Source organism: Phalacrocorax carbo, chromosome 4, assembly GCF_963921805.1.
Source record: "Phalacrocorax carbo chromosome 4, bPhaCar2.1, whole genome shotgun sequence".
Lineage (NCBI taxonomy): Eukaryota > Metazoa > Chordata > Aves > Suliformes > Phalacrocoracidae > Phalacrocorax > Phalacrocorax carbo.
In genome coordinates this window covers 64,218,129-64,235,185 of record NC_087516.1, presented here as the reverse complement: position 1 = coordinate 64,235,185, position 17,057 = coordinate 64,218,129, and the positions used below count along the sequence as shown (strand labels likewise).

Below are 17,057 nucleotides of genomic sequence, written 5' to 3'. Positions count from 1 at the left end.
ATTATGACTGTTTTAACTTAAGATGCCAAGGCCAGAGCCGGGTGCTTTATTGTAATGCCTCTCAGCGGAGTAAGTTACCACAGAAGTCTTCAGCACTAAGGTTTAACACCCTGAAGCAGACTGTTGACCTTTTCAAGTTTGCAGATCCCTAAAATATCTCTCCTAAAGGTATGTCATGGTAAAGTGAATTTAAGCCAAATCAGCAAGCTTCCACACTCCCCTAGAGATACGCAGACCACAGATGAAGAACATTTCGTTATCCTAAAAGGGCTTGCCAGGTTTGCTCCACGCCCCACCTGCAGGGCTGGGGTAAAACATTTCATGAAAATTATTTTGCTGTTAGAACTCCTGTAACAAGAAGAGGCATTCACAAGCAGGTGTCTGGTGCAGCAGGAACCATTTTACAAGGCAACTTCTTTTTGTTTTGCCCCAGTAGCCTTCCTTACCTCCCTGATCATGTCAAGGAAGCTCCAAAGTATAAGCCAGGTCATCTTTAAGAATGGCTTTGCTATAGGTGGCAGCCAGGTGAGCTGATTTTCTCCAGAGTTTTTGGGGTGAGGCTGCTCGCCTGATCAGGGCCACACCAAATGGCCACCTGGCAGTTGCCTCTTTGATGACAAGATCAGCTGTGACCTGTTCTTTAGTAGCTGGGTGGGAGTTAACGAGAGGAAAGCTACAGAAGAGCTCAACTGACCAGCATACAGTGATGTGAAATCTTCAAGAAAATGTGAGTAAATATTTTTAAAGTCTTACCTCTATGTGTAGGCATGTTACAGAAGCAAGTCAGTATGGCTTTGGAAGTGCCTCTTGTGCTTTGTTTGCTTTGAGATAGAGTTTCTTTAATCTGTGGCCTGTAGAGTTTAGTTAGGGCTGTTAGTTTCACAGCTGGGTTAAAAAAAAAGATATCTTTTTTCCTCTTCAGAGCTGAAATTTGTGAGTGGACGCTGCCACGTGCTGCTTTCCTAGCTTGGTAGGAGCCTGATGGCGACGGGGTGCTGCCTGCCTGCTGAGAGACAGACAGCAGCTGATGGAGGAGCGGGAGGTTGTTTTACAGAGATTCCCTATCTCTGTATCCCTATAAAAAAAAAAGCCCCAAAGAAACACTTTTCTCTGAAGTTTTTTTCCAATCTGTCTTGCAATTTATTCAGTTGCTGATAGCATATGAAAGTTCAATGGTACTTAACGTCCTTCATTGTAGCACCCTGCAACTCCTGAAATCTAGGTGTTAGAGCTGAGGCTTGTGTTTGAGAGTTATAAAGGTTTGTGTTACACGAGTCTTGGGCAAGCGGACGGAAAGCTCGTTATGTGTTGTATTAAACCTACTGAAAATCTGACATCAAAACTGTTCTAAAGAGAAAAGCACCTCTGGGATCCTTGCACAGTGATGCTGGAGCTTCTGTTATAGTAGCTGTCATATATCGGGTGTTGTGCCATGTATTGATGGCAGAGGCCGGTGTGGTATGCAGGGGGGCTGTGGGAGAGAAAGGGAATAGCCGTAATGCTGTTAAGTGCTAAGGCCAGGCAAAGAGGTGGTGCTTTTGCTTGGAGAGCTGTGCAGCCAGGTCTGGTTCCTCAGCTTGCAGCAGCATTTTGAAACTGGTGGTAATTGGGTCCTTTGACAGTGGGTGCAATACAGGAACCAACAAGAAACTGGTGGGAAGCGTTTGAATTCCATGAGGATACTTAGAGCAACAAAACTAAGCTGGTAGCTAAGCACCGTAAGCTTGCAACCTGCCCGAATGGGAAAGCAATATATCAGAGAAGGCACCTGTGGCTGTACCACGGGATCGCAGGTAGGGAGCCCATCTCCACCGAATTGGGCTGTACGCGTGTTGATGAGTTCCAGTGCCATTACTCTCCAAATTTCTGGCATCCCTGCCAGCGGCTTAACGATAACCTCTTACCTGTTCCAGTTCCTGGTAATTCAGTTAATAATGAGGTACGCTGTAGCTAGAAGATGCCTTTTATCGGAAATGAAATATTAGCATCGAGTATTTCTTACAGTTGTTATATCCATTTCTGTAAGAAAAATAGAATAGTCAGGCTCAGACTAAAACATCTGGAAAAAATGAGAAAATACTGAGGAACAATGTACGGGTTGGTAGGCTGGCTCAGCCTATGGTGGAGCGTGCCATGGTATCCTGGCCTGTTGCTTAGCTAGAGCACAAGGTTCCAGCGTCCAGGGCCTTCCCTCGGAGCCTGGCATCAACACCTGGTGCTGAGGGAGACGGCTGGTCTGTGACTAGAGCTCGCCAGTGTAGATACAGGCTGAGACATAGCGTTACAGCAAGAGTGAAAGTGAAGCAGTCGCATCTGTTACTGAGCCTTATCCTCCGGTTGGAAGAAAGCATTTCTTTTATGCTATTTGTATTTCTTCCCACTAGAAGATTGTCTTGAGTCAGATGTTACATACTTCAAGCAGCAACTGTGACTTTTAATGCTCATTTTAAATGTTGATTTATTTAATAATGAAGCCTGACAGCAAATAATTAGAACAAAACTGCAGCGGCGGGCATTACCTTGGGATATGGCTAGTAACAGAAATGCGTGATACACGCCGGTATCAGCAGTGTCGTTGTGTAAGAGTGTTTCAGTGCCAGGAGCACAAGGGATGAAATACAGGAAGTTGGTCTTAACTGCCGCGCAGGATGCTCTCAAGACGTGGTGGCAGATAATGTCTCAAAACATGTCACATCAGAAGAGAATTTAACTCTGGTTCTTCTCTTCGCTGCGGTACTCGGTATCTGCATTTAAATTTCCTGAAGAGCTGCTTCCTCATCCCATTTTCTGAAATTACTCGCATTTGCGTAACTGACCAACCTGACGTTTGGGGTTTGGAGGAGCGGGATGTTTCTGTAGTGCAGGGCCTGCTCTATGCGTCTGAAGAAATAAATTGCTGCAGGTGAGATCTTGTAGTTCTCATGTAGTGGCACTTTGGTACATTAATAGAAGCGTTTGGTCTCCAAAATTCGGGAGTAGAAACAAAGGCTACCTTGAGAAATACAAATGGAACTGAAAAACTGAGCAAGTCATTTAACACAGCTTGTACGGAGATGAAGGCATGGTGGAAGATACAGAGGTAAAAATATTTCCTTGGTAAAAAAAAAAGCAGCATGAAAATAAATCAGGATTTATCTTTCTTTCTCCAGAAAAGGTCTCTAGAGTTCTTCTCCAGCTTTCAATTTTATTCCTGGAGTTTTTCTGGCCTGAACAAAAACACTTGTACTTTGAGTTCACTCCAAGAGTTAACTTCCAGGTCCTTCAAACAAAATCCTTGTTGTGGATCTTTGGCTTTTGGTCAGGTTTCAAAGCTTAAAACAGAGCTTCTTTTAAAGTGAGGATTTCAAGAGCAACTGAAATAAAGCAGTAATTAATCTCTACCCCTTGCAGCAGAGTCTGGCAGCCTACCTGTGTGGTATCTCTTACATTCCATAATCAAAGTTCTGATCCATCACTGCAGAGAGCAATGGAGCGCTCTAGCTAGAGACTCAGCAAAACCACTCTCTGCCTCTTTCCATGCCAATATGCTTTTTGTATCTACTGTATATCAAGGAAGTGAGGTCTGTGTTATGGCATGGACCAAAAGAATTTGAGAAAAGGGATGTGGCCACCTTTCAAGTCAGGCGATGGATGGAGAAGCCCCTCAGCCAGCAAGGCAGGAAGCCTTTCCTCTCGCCTCATGCAGATGCCGTTGGTCTGCGCAGTACGTCGTAGCTGTGACTTCGGCTAGGAATAACAGGATGACGATGGTCGGGGGGAGTGAGGGAGTGTTAAAGGCTGTAATATGCACAAATTTGTCGTGTAAGTTGAACTCAGCCTTTCCCGCTGCACGATTTCCTGTTACAACAGATGCAAGACTTCAAGAGGACTTGCATGCAGGCATGTTTTTCCATGGTATCAGACCAATCTTCAGAGTTTAAAACACGCACTTTTTGTATAAGGGTCTCAATCAGATTTAAATCATACTCCTTTCTTTTGGTGTTTAAGGTACATATCTTGGATGATGATGTAGGAAGCAGAAAACGTGAGCCAGCTAGCACGTGTTCCAGCTGCTTTTGTGTTTTCCAGCTCAGCTCCCATACGCGCAGACGTCCTGCTGCCTACCGTTTCAACAGTGCGCGCTATAGCACTGCCTCCTAATATTGCCTCTCCTGGGCACAAACGCAAGCCCAGTACAAGAACCAGAGGGACCTCTAAACAAGCTCTCAGAGGAAAAAACAAACAAACAAACAAACCCCCCAAAATAGGACAGGGTAAAGCTTTCTCTCGTATCTCGGTGCACCCACATGAACCGAGAGCGCGGCTGAGTGGAAATTGTTTTCCAGCAGGCCATAACACACTAATGTTGACAATATTTTGGAATAACTGGTTCTTTATTTGCTACCGTTGTAAACATCTCTTTCCATTACACAAACATCACAGTTGACATTATTGCTTTTAGATTGCAGTAAACAGAAATTGCTATTAGTATGCGGCTATCTAAGCACAGTGTGATAAGAAGAAACTGCCCACAAGCTGTCTTGGGCTAGGTTTTTTTTTTCCTTCCCTAGTGAAAGACAACATATAGACTGGCACAAGGAACATCAGCCGAAAGATTGACCACTGTTGTACTACGCAACACAAAACAGGCATGACAGAAAGAAACAACAGGTTACACCTTTACCACGCGCTCACTAGCAGTATTGCCAGGAATACTGAGTGCTGAACTCCCACCTAACTAAATACAAACTTTTTCATCATGATAATTCTTCAAACAAGGCTGATTTTTTTTTTTTCTCTTTTTCATAAAATGTTACTTAAACTAGGACAGAAAATCTGGAAAACAAATGCTCGGGGCTTTGTGTGTTTATGTTTAATTTTTTGTTTGCATTTTTTTATTTTGTTTTTCAAAGAGAGAAAATCCAAAACTGTTTATCTGAGGTGCTTAAATTGGCCCCTTTTCCTATTGCCCTTTAGGACAAAATGCCCTGCTCTTTACACTGCTGTATCAGATGACAGAAGCACAACCAGTTTAAAAACATTCTCGGTTTCTTTCTTCCCACGTAGCACTGTCTTCAAACCACTTTCCGATCAAGTTGGTTACTTACAAAGCAATGTGTTTACTTATTGAAAGAATTTATCTTACTGTTGCTTGTGATAAAAGTCTACCATCTTCAGATTAATTTGTGCATGGAGTGGCACCATGTTTTAAGCGTAAGCTAAACAACAAAAGTGGAGGTAGTTTGTTAAACAGTTGCTACAGAAACAACAACAAAAAATGTAGAGAACCACCTTGTTGTCTTCAGTTTTAGATTTTTTTTTTCCTAAAATTACTATTGCATATAAGCTTTCACACAGTGAATGCTTTAAAGAGGCAGCAAGTTAGATAACAGTACTTGCAAATTCTCATAAGATAATACATACTTTAAAACGTGACAGTTAATAAATAACAAGAGCATTTACCAAGGTTTTAAGACTCCTAGAATAAACCATGAGCAACAAATTCTGAGGTTAAACAAATCGATTATATCAACTTGCAGAAAGGTGGCCTACCTCCATTTTGAACCTTCCACAAGCTTAGGATTGTCGCCCTACAACCGAGTTAGTATAAAACACCGCTGACTAGTAGAACATTGTTCTTCTCTTCCCTAAACACAACTCTACCTTTTTCCATATATTTTCTAGCTACCACCATAATACAATTAGCCTACCACTAGTGCAAAACAGGGACACCCAGTACTAGTCTACATACAGTGAGCGACTCCTAGGCAGAAAGACTGGGCTACTTGATCGTACAAAACTACATGCAAAGTCTAACTGTTTACTAGGAAGGTGCATTGGAGCCTAACATAAACATTCACCTTAATTACTACATGCAAACTAACGCCGTCCCATTTATCTCGCTCATCTGATGATGGTTGGGTTTCCCTTTCTCCCCTCTACACTGCCACAGTTTACTCCCAGCTCATGCTTTGATTTTAAAAAAAAAAAAAAGCTAATGAAGATGCATCTTGCATCGGGCTCAATCTACATTCTACACTAAAATGTCTCGGGTGTGTGATAGGAAATCTGAAACTTGATGGTTGGGCTTTAGAAGTCCTCAGCAGTAGTTAAATGTCAGTCTCTGAGTGAACAAGGAGCCACATGAAAGCTTCAAGACTAGGAAGACAAGGGTGTAGATTATTTTTGCAACTGTTGCCAAAAAAAACCAACAACCCCCAACACCAGAGGCTGCAGATTCTAGCACAGGAGTGTTTTAGAGAGATGGCTTAAGCAATTTTGTTACTCGCTAGCGAGCAGTAGATGAAAATAAAGCATGGGATCTCCTTCCCTGCTGCTGCTAAACATATCGGGGTCACTTCTGAAATCCAAAAAGTCAGTCTCAAGTTGCTGGCAAAGGAGATCTACAAGCAATAGCAAAAATTATTAATGAAGGAAGGCAAACATGACAGAAGCTGGGGCTAGACAGTAACAATGAACCTCTCAGCCACTGGGAGCCACTTCCCCCTTCCTTCCTCAGATTTTGGGAATGTCCAGTACCTGCAAGGCTCAGAGAACCAGAGCTCCACGGCAGGACCTGAACCCCAGAACACTCTCCGCAGGATCTCAGCTTTTTCAGTGTTGAGAATTACAGGACCCAAGTACCTGGGAGGAGCAAGAGAATGAGGCTTCCTGTGGTCGGTTTTGTACCCAGTCTAGTCAGTTTAGCTCTTCAGCTTACAAGCCGTGGCATAACCGTAAATACTCACTATGAGCATCTTCACATTACCTTTTTTTTTTTCTTTTTAGTAGAATAGCATCAGCCCAACACAGACGAGATGAACCCTTCTCTACCCTGTGCATGTTAAACTAAGAATTGTTTTTCACCTAGACCTAAGGTACCGTAAGAAGAAAACTGAACTGCGTTACCTCCTATGTATATAGTGTCTACCCTGATCAGGAGCTTTCCCACAAATAGATCACCAACATTTATGTGATCAAGAGGAATTGGGTGGACGCAGTGCTTCTTGCCTTGTCACTGGTTACACAGTACAGACTCGCAGAATTACTGCGGTGGGAAGGCTCCTCTAGAGATCACCTAGTCCAACTCCCTGCCCAAAGCAGGGTCACCTAAAGCAGGCTGCTTAGGACTGCGCCCAGCTGGGTTTTGATTCTCTCCAAGGAGATGTAGTATTACATATTATTATAAATACATTTAATACTTATGTAGTGTAACATCACTTGTTACAAAAGGGGGTTGTCATTTTTTTCTTGTTGTATGCAATACTTGTATTCTTCAGGAATGTCTTCATGACTGATCACTGACTGGAAGTTAACTAATTTACCTGAGATGATTTTTTAAAAAAAAAAAAAAAAAAAAGCTGCTATAAGCATACAAGTTTTGTGCCGCTGTGTGCTATTTAGATATATACTGAAAGAGTCTTTCCCAAATCAGCTTCTAAGGCTATGACCTGGTTAGAGAATCAAAATAAAACACTGACTGAATAAAGCAGAAGGCACTTATTTAATAGTAGGCTTTAGAAAATGAAGTGATGGTCATACCAAATCTGTTTAAAGTTGCTTTAAGCAATAATTAGTCACTATATATATATATGAAGTCCTATTGACTAGATTGTCTGAGGATGCCAAGATTAAGGAACGTGTCACAGTTGCATCCTTTCCATGGAAAATACATCTTTGCTCAAGACTTGTACTCAGGTGCGAATTTATTTTCACAAAATAGGACTGCAGCTGCAACAAAGGTTTTTAAATAGTGAACTTTATAAAAGGACTAAACTACCTCTCTCGTACTTCCTAACGCAAATACCCCATTAGCTGACAAGGGCTGACAACAGATACAAAGTCAAGCAGCCTGAGCAGCTGAAGTCAGATTAGAAAGAACTGAAAATTTTTACAGTAGGAGTATTTTTAGAAGGAGTAGCTTTAGTCTGAGGATCTGATCCTCACACTGGTGATTTGTGGTTCTTTTCTTCACAAACTAAGCTTTTTCCAAGCATAGGAATTCGCTGGTGCAAATCCACAGATAAAAAAAACTTCCCTAGCCAGAAGTAATTTCTAGTAAGTTTGTCAGTATGTTGATGGATTAAGCCTCTTCTCCAAAATCATAAGTGACTAATAAACCCCTTCATGGACCTCTTCATTAGCGAGAAATTTAACATTGAGTGAACGGTTGACTCCACATACAGAACAATGCAAAAAGTCTAAAATCAGAATAATTTCAACTAAAAAATATTTTTAAAAAGACAATTAACAGTCAAACCTATTCATGGAAAACATGATGCAGCATAAATACCTGCTTCATGTTCCTGCACCAAGAAGTATAAAAGAAATTGTGAAAGCAAGCGATCCAGAGGCTCTTGAGATTTGTGGGGTGTTTTTGTGTTGGTTTGTTGGTTGGTTTTTGTTTCGTTTGTTTTTTTTTTAAAAAAAAAAAAAGCTGTCCTTTGGAGAATAGCATATAAAGACCTGTAAACAGAGGTTGATTGTCCAAGCTTTCTTAACTGAATTTTGATTTTTCTTTTTTAAATGTAAAAAAAAATGTTCTACTCTTAAACAGTTTTTGGTGAAACACACAAAACTCTCATCCAAATGCTTGGTTCCATTTTTGATGCAGAACCTCATAGACTGCAGAATAGTTAAGGTTTCTTTGTATTTTGTAAGGTTAGTATCACATCACAATCCAGTAGAAGTCCCTTAATTTTTTCATGGAATTTCTCTCTGTACTGGTTGAAGTGCATAATGCTTTCTGGTTCTTCTTCAAACCAGAACTTGTCAAACTCATAAACCAGATAACCTGTGAAGAAGAAAAAAAATACAGATCTGCAAAAATTACCTCTATAATCCTCTGCCTTGATCTAGCTAGACCTAGAATGATCCTTTAGACTCTATTCAATCCCTTAGAGCAGAGACTGTCCCATCCTGGTCAAAGTCAAACTTTTGGACACTGTAATAATAGTGAATAAAAAACCAAATCTGCAAATACTGAGTTTTCAGGCTGCAGTCTCTAATATATAGAAATCCACCCAAATTTATCCCTTAATTGTAAATTTCTGTAGCACAATGTTTAAGCATCAGGTGCATTTCCAATACCGGATCCAGAAGATAACCAGCTTGCTCTAGCTCATGAAAAAAGAGCGGAAACACACTCCAAAAACCATTAAACTCTAGGCTGTAGGCCTCCCCCTGGTAGTCTGTACTAAAGCAGCTGCAGATACTTACAGTAAAATTGATGGAAGTGCTCCATCTGCGGCAAGCCAGAGACCACGTTGTACAGATGAGACTTTAAAGCACCGTTCTTAAGTAAGCTGTATGCCATTTCTGTCAGATTGATTCCAACTATTGCATAAGAGTATCTGCAACACCAATCATAGGTCAGGTTTTACCTTATGGATCAAAGGACTTAAAAGCTTCCCTGAAAGAGTCTGCATTAGAAAAACTCTGAGAGTCAAATTTTCCTATGATACTTGTTAACAAGCTGACTCTGGCCTACAGACCACTCTTTCCATTCCCTGCTGCATCCAAGCATGTAAAAGTTCTTCAAAAATGCTAGTTTCCTAAACAATAGTATGGCAAATGCTGCCATTACACAATAATGACATGGTAAGGCTAATCAACATTGACCTCAGTTTGCTGATTTGAAATCATTAAATCTGCTGGAATATTAAAAATTGGACATCAAAAATATTGTTACAGTATAAACGGAACAGCCATCTCAACCTGTTCTTCAAGCTGGAAAAATCTGGTTTTCTGTTGCATGGTATAGAAAGCACCACAGCAGAAACTCTTAAAGGACTGTTCAAACAAGTGTGCCTGGGGGAAGGAGGGGTGGGAAGGATTAATTTGTGTCAATGATATGGGTATGTAATTGATCTAAATGTCTCCGATATCCTATTCATGACCTAGTTGCACAAGGTAATATTATTTACAGTTGAAGTCATGAAAGCCTCCCATTCTTGGTAGGTGACTGAGTTAACTGGGGCCTCGATGGATCAGATGATATACACAGGTTTACCAGCCTCCCTCTTTATCTAAATGGTTTTAGAGTATATTTGCCTGTAAATGAGCTAAATGTTTTAATATGCAAAGTTTTCAAAAATGAAGTTAAAATTGAACAACAACAAAACAACTATTTGTGTATACTTATTACAGAACAGAAGCATGGCAAAAAAAAGTGACCATAAAAGATAATCTACACCATCCCAATAGGATCAGTAAGAAGGCAAAAAATAAGTATTCATTTCCAAATCTACTCTAAGTCTATTATAAATAAAGCTACCTGTGATGTTAAAGGAGTTTACTGTGTTAACCAAAGCCAATATTTTGCAGTATTTTTGTCCCAATAAGTCTACTCCGAAAAAAAGCTGCTCATAGTTCCCAGCCTGAAACTGATTTCTGTGTTTGGTTTCTCACACCTTTCTACTTCGGCCCTTTTTTCATCCTTTAATGGAAAAAAAACCACAAATATTTCCCTCTTTATTTTCAGGACACATACTTGGCAGTCTTCACATGAGCTCTTACACAGAACAAGCCAGACAAAGTCATATAGTGACTTACCCCAGCTTTGGGTGATTTGAATGAGAAAGGATCTGACGAGCTTCTTCGGTGTAATGTTTACTAAAATACCTGCCAGGGTGAAACAGGATCTTCCATTATTTTTTTGAAGTTCATATGAAAAAATATTAATGTCTTCAACATAAAAATGTGTAGCTTTAACCTAAAGCTGAATATTACTCTGTACCGAGAAATGGCACAAAATGAAAACCAAGGAAAATGTAGCAAATTAAATTATATTGAGCATGAACAAACACAGTAAAAAAAAATGTGATGTCAACATCAAATATGAAGTTCACCCAAGTCCACAAATTAGCCTATCAAAGTTATGCAAACCTGTTTATCTTTCATTACTGTAATTAGGAATTTTAAAAGCTTTTGACAAGTTACTTTCTAAGTTATCACCTATCAAATCTATCATACAACAACAAAAAAATAAAGTGTCTCGGGCAAGTTTCTGTTCCTCTGCTCGCTGCTTGGTCTCTTCCCAACTACAAATTTACAGATATGTGGCTGCTAGAAATGTTGACTTATTTAGAAAATACTGTTCTTCACTGTACAGAAGCCACCATTTCTATTTGCTTCTCTTCGGTCTTTATTAGAAATAGCACTAACTAGTGAAAATACATAGATATTGAAAATCAGTTTCCACAGAAATTAAATACTTCTTTTCACTTACACCAAATTGACTAACCCCAGCAGGCCCATTCCTCGGAAGTCTGTCTTGGGATCATCACCTTGGAAGCCAATGTCACACCACTGCTTGGTGATTCTGGCCTTCAGATTCTCATGAGGCATCAGCAAATTCCAAAGCTGCACAAATATGCTTCCATGTTATGCACAGCTGCTAAAGTATTCCAAGTCACATAATTCAGAACACTCGCTGCTGCACATTAGACACCATTCACCAAGGAACAGGATACAATCTGCATGCTGTTCTCCTCTGCTAGTGGCAGTCTGGAGCAATACTACAATGGCTTATTTCAGCCATTATGAAAATGATTACATTTAACATTAAATGCCTGATTTCCCTTCACTGACAAAGCCACTGTACCGATACTAAAGAAACAAAGACTTGTTTTACTTCAGAAATTCATTTATGCATCATTTTCTGGTAGGACAGCTATGAACTGAAATACAAATTCTCAATGAAGGCTAACAAGTCAATGTTGGGGCTTGCATAGCAAGTTGAGATAATGATGAAATGCTACGAAAATTACATGCTGATGTATTGGCACAGTAGAAGCTATTTTAAAAAGCCTCAGGAAGTATTATATTATTTGCTGGCTATTGTTACCTAAAATACATTGCTGATAGTTTTTTATCTTCCGGCATTGAACTATCCTCTTCGGCATTAACTGGGATGCAGTAATAAGAAAACACTAGTGTCTTTTTTTCTTTAGTAATTATTGGTTTAAAATGTTAGATATGTACAGAAGGTTAAACATCTTTTCACTTATGATCCTTCAGTGACAAAATAATTACAAAATTATTTTGCTGCTTATGTGTTGTTGTTATGTCTGATTTCACACAAAATAACCCCTCTGCAAGTAACTCTAGCTTACTAATTTTTTTTGCTTTAATGTTGTATTTTAACGTGTCACTTCTATAATGGCTTAGCAGTTCACAGGTAGAAAACAGCTTTGAATAGACCAGCTGGTAAGAATACTACCAATAAATGAAGTTCATTCAAGCTGTTGGGCTTGGAGGGGAGAAAAACAAACAACCAGCTTTTGTACTTAAAAGATTATTTTTACCTCAATTAACTGTTCCTCATGTTCTTCATTATCTGAATCATATGGGACCTTCCTCAGATTTTCCACATTCAAATAAAGTTTTTTGTAACCTGATATCTGCAGTAAGGATATATGCAGATTTGTCTTAAACCTGAAATAATAACAAAACACCACACAGAAGTTATTAAAAGGCATAGTTAGCCATAAGTTCTTGCTTCAACTACCAGATAAGACCTTTCCTATGTTAATGCAATGTAAACGCTAGAGTGTTTTAGGAAGTTAGGAAGTGCTTTTTTCTTTCAAGCTACAGCATATTGCTTAAATATACTGCTATATGGATCTTATTTCTACTTTTAAAAAAGCGTCTAGCCAATTCCAGTGCTGCACAGTTGGGCCCTGTTCACTTAAGTTATGGAAAAAAAAATTAGCTAAAATCTGTGGTGACACAAGAAAACTCCATATTTCATCCTCATCCCTGAATCTTCACCTACCCCCAAACTTTCTGTGAGTCTCAGAGTAAAACTTTGTCAGAAATACTTATAGCTTCAAAGCAGCGTTTCATTAAACTTTAAAGTTATGACTATTCACCATTTTTCCTCTCAGTTGCTCGTAAGTACTTCTGCAGATGAATGCAAACATTAATCAGGTGTCACTATACTCTTTCATATATCAAATACATACATAGTTCATGTGTGTATATGCAATAATATACATATGCAATACACCTATGCAATAATCGTATTATTTAGAAGGAGTAACAGAAGGGACTTGAAAGATAGGGATGCAGTTATCCCAAATCCATGTCATTAAAACTTTGCCATTTACTTCCTAAAACTGAAGAGGACATAGCCATACCTTATTTTCTAATTTCATTATAAAGGTTTGTGCTGAACGGACTAAATATCAGATTAAGCAACTGCAAGAACGCACCAAGAAGTCAGAATTATCTGCCACGAGGAACTTATGTTAGTGTTCCAAACATACCCTGTATCCTTCTGTTCAATTTTCTTTTCTTTCATTACATCTCTGACACACTTCTCCACTTCAGCTTCCTCAACATGTACAGCATTTCTTAAAACCTAGGAAGGTAACATAATAAAAGACTTCATGAGGAATGCAGAAATCTATTATCTACTTTATTCTTATTTCTCAGCTTCTGTACACCTGCCACATGTATTCTTTACTATAAAAGGAGAACAGTCAATTTATTGCAAAGGTTTACAATAAATGGGCTCAAATTGCATATAAAAGATCTGCAATAGTTACATAAAAGCATAATTTGTAACTTTATCAAACTGTAAACAACAACGTTTCCACAGGAGTCCCACAAAGAATAAATAAAAAGCTCCAGTTTAGTCTAGGTTCTCCCTTGCTTTCAAATTCTGAATTGAAACATGTTCTTCCTAATTCAATGGAAACAAGCACAGCTATCAAGAAGCAAAAGTGATAGAAGCTCAACACGGAAATAATGCTTCAGAATTAGGAGCCTGTGAACTACCGAAGTTGAGGTTTCAATGCTGGGGTCAAGCAAAAGAAAATGTAAGATACTGCTGTTCTGCAGTTTTCCAGAGTAAAGGGCAAATGGTAACGATAACTATACACTGCCCACCTAAAGTCACTTCACAACAATTTAACCTCATCTTCTAAACATTTTATAGTCATAATGCATTTGTTAATAAAATCCATGCTAACACCAAAGCAGCTTCATTTCAGTAAAGCAAAAGGTTAACTCTTACAACCGAACATCAATATATTTGATATAATCATTTAAGAGATGCTAAAAGACCCACCCATACTGTGCTCTACTGCAACAAAGATGCTTGTGGCGGTTAGTAATTCTCTCTCAACATCTCACTGCAGTAATCAGCTAGAAAAAGGGAGAACGCAGTCACCTTACTGTCTAAAGAGGAAAAGTTGTGTTAAAGATATACAGATTTGAGAGTTTAAAGCCTTAGCTTATGTCTAACTGCTACAGAACAATGGGAACAAGCTGATCAGTTCAATGTCTACCTGCAAACTTGCATTACATTTTTTTCAACAATTCAAGACACTAATATTGTATACACTGCATTTAACCGCTCTAGCCATATCATTTATCTCAATCGCACTTCTGGTTCCTACAAAACCAGCAAAAGAGATTGTTGTGAGAGGGAGAACTGACCGTCCAAGTAAGTACACAAGCCCTGTATATCGACTCGTCTGACTTGCTGCTGAAGAGCAGGTCATCTTTCAGAGGGATGGAAAGAAATATCTGGGGGGACATGGGGTTGTTTTTGAGAAGCCTTGACTAACCCTAGCATACAGAACCCAAAATGCTGTTCCCTCCTCTCTGCCTTTTATTCCTCTACTTTCCTCCACCCTCAAGAAGTCAATGCACGTGTTTTTTCTGGGATCTGTCTCTGAAAGGTTTTATTACAGTTTAAACTCTAGTATCTTTTACCTTATTCTTTGATGATTCCAGTGAATGTTCTGCAACATAAAAAAAAAGTCACAGTTAAATTGAACTGAATCATTTTAAATAACTGACAGCAGGTGGCACGTGGCATTTAAGTATTATAAAACTTTGCATCCCTTTTATACATGTAATTAATAAAAAACTACTCAATCTTGAAATCAACAGGTATCAGGCAACTGAAAGTCTTATTTTACATAGATTTTTTTTTTATAATCCTCAAGTGCAATGCTGAAAGCAGACTTGGATTTTCTAAGACATCGATCAGTTACGTGTACAAAAACAGAGACACTTTGTCTTTTGAAATTTGAGAAGGTGTCAAGACAAAAATATGTCTCTTGATATTTTTCCATTCTTAGAAATGTCTTTGTGTTTATTACTGAATAAGGAAGTAAAGTCACTTCTCAAGCTATTGTTAAAATGGCAAAAACTACAAGCAGTTTCTTAAATTGCTATTTTGGATCAAAATTCTGCATCAAGCAGAACCGTGCATTTAACCACCCTTCCTCCCACCCCACAAAAAAATGCACTCGTGTCTCCTCCGTATGGCTTTTTTAACAACAGGCAGGTAAACACATACACAAAGTGATGGGAAGGCTGGGGAAAAACGTAATACTTCTGATGCGCTTTTTGAAGGCAACTGGAACTACCTTAGCAAGCAGGCAAGGGACCTAGATCTGACATTCTGGGTTAAAATTCTCGCGGGACGGGCGGGAGGAAGGGCACAGCCCCGCACAGGCTGCGGGGGCTGCTCACCGCACTGGGACAGCTGCTGCTGGCTTTGCAGGGGGCTGCTAAAGCTCTAAGCCGGGCTCCCGGTTTAGCACCGGGCCTTACCTACGCTCAGCGTCCGCTGGGCGCCCGCCCGCGAGCCGCCCAGGAGCCGCTGCAGCTCGCATTTCCCGGTCAGCAGCCTCAGGATCCACTTCAGCCAGAACCGCACGTAGTGGCTGTACAGGAACCCCCAGAAGTACACCAGCATCTTCTGCGGGAGGAAGGCCCCGGCCTTAGCGGGACGGCGGCGGCGGCCCCCGCCTCAGCAGCCTCCCCGCCCCCGTACCGCCGGCCGCCATCGCCGCCCCGCAACACCCTCCTCCGGGGGGCCGCGCCGCCCCGGCAGCGCCATCGCCCCCCGCCCCGGGCCGGCTCCCCCTCACCAGCCGTTAACGGCCGGCGCCCTCCCGCTCCCTCCGCCCGTCCCTCCGTCCCTCCGCCCCTCCGCCTCCCGGCCCCCGCGGCGAAGGGAGAGACCACCTGCCCCGGCAGCGCCGAGCGCGGCCGCCCCTCGCCCACCCCCGGCGGCGACCTAGCGGCGCCCGGCCGCCCCCCGCATCCTCCCTCCGGAAACCGCCTCCCCCGACCTGGAAGTGATGGCGGGGCGGGCGGGGAAGCGCCGGTGGGGAGGAGCCCTCCCCGTGCCGGTGGCCGTTCCCGGCCGTGCGGAGCGCTCCTCGAGGGCCCCTCACGGCGCCCTCCCGCCGCGGCAGCTGAGGCTCCTGCCCGCCGGCGCAGGCCGCTGCCGCCGCCCCGGAGCGGAGGAGCGCTTCCCGCGTCCCGAGGCCGTGGCGGCCGGGGGAGCCCGGGTAGGGCGGGCAGCCGCCGGCGGGTGTTGCTGCCTTCCCTCCCCAAGCGCCTTTCCCTTCCAGGCGCGCTTCGCCCCGCGCAAAGGGAGACCAGGGGGTTCCTTTGGCCTTGGAATGGGCTTGGAAGGGACCTTCCCTTGGGCTGGCTTCCGCCGTGGGCGAGCGGGCGGCCAGGCTCCGGTAAAGCTGCCTCCAGCCCCGGGAGCCCAAAGGGTTTGGCTGCTGGCCCGGCCCGGTGTCGGCGGCACTGGCCGAGGTGACAGTGTGGCACCTGAGGTGGTGTCACCGGGGCCCTCGTCCAACACCTCAGTCCGCCAGTTGTGCCCGGTGTGGGCCTGCCAGCCGGGACACACCGCTCTCGCTTCAGGGCTGACCCCAGTGCTAACCGGGGGAATCGGCATGGGCAGCCCGGCTGCCCCAGTGATCCGCGTACTGTTACGTTACTAGGTTAGTTGGTTAGTAGGTAGTGACGTGCATCACTACTACTTTATGGACATAAACGTATGTGAGTACAGTTAGCTAGCGCTGTCAACTCGGCCATGACACCTCGCAAAATGTGGTTGGGGATAGCTTGTGCTTGTTTTAAGTGTTTATGAAACTGTGCTTGAAGGCTTGTTCCTTCCCTGTGCTATAGCTGAAGGTAATGCTAATCAGTAAGACGCTACAAATTTAGTTGGGCTAGATGCTTTTAAGGAGGAGCACTTTGCCACGGATCCTGCTTTGCCATTGCTAAAGGGAGGTTCAGCCTGTTTCATT

The 17,057-nt window shown here is 42.0% G+C and overlaps 1 protein-coding gene across 5 annotated transcripts; it reads right to left on the bottom strand.

Annotated features, from left to right (window-relative positions):
• Positions 1-5,964: 5,964 nt before the first annotated feature.
• On the bottom strand, positions 5,965-16,053 carry ELMOD2 (ELMO domain containing 2). 5 transcript variants are annotated; one of them, XM_064450223.1, is made up of 9 exons: positions 15,973-16,053; positions 15,556-15,703; positions 14,707-14,735; positions 13,251-13,345; positions 12,288-12,417; positions 11,210-11,343; positions 10,534-10,602; positions 9,199-9,332; positions 5,965-8,773 (listed from the first exon to the last, which is right to left on the bottom strand). In XM_064450223.1, exons 2-9 carry the CDS (start codon positions 15,698-15,700, stop codon positions 8,616-8,618), a joined length of 894 nt encoding a protein of 297 aa, XP_064306293.1. In that variant the 5' UTR covers positions 15,701-15,703; positions 15,973-16,053; the 3' UTR covers positions 5,965-8,615. The 5 variants fall into 5 exon arrangements, with proteins under 5 accessions (XP_064306293.1, XP_064306296.1, XP_064306294.1 ...); XM_064450226.1 differs by having other exon boundaries at positions 11,225-11,343; XM_064450224.1 differs by having other exon boundaries at positions 15,977-16,053.
• Positions 16,054-17,057: the final 1,004 nt, after the last annotated feature.

Excerpts from the sequence above, each read along its gene's own strand:
- ELMOD2 (XM_064450223.1), bottom strand. The coding sequence starts at position 15,700 with ATGCTGGTGTACTTCTGGGGGTTCCTGTACAGCCACTACGTGCGGTTC. Across the intron at positions 13,346-14,706 it reads TGGAATCATCAAAGAATAAG|GTTTTAAGAAATGCTGTACA; the intron begins GTAAAAGATACT and ends TTACCTTCCTAG. Across the intron at positions 11,344-12,287 it reads ATGAGGAACAGTTAATTGAG|CTTTGGAATTTGCTGATGCC; the intron begins GTAAAAATAATC and ends ATATTTGTGCAG.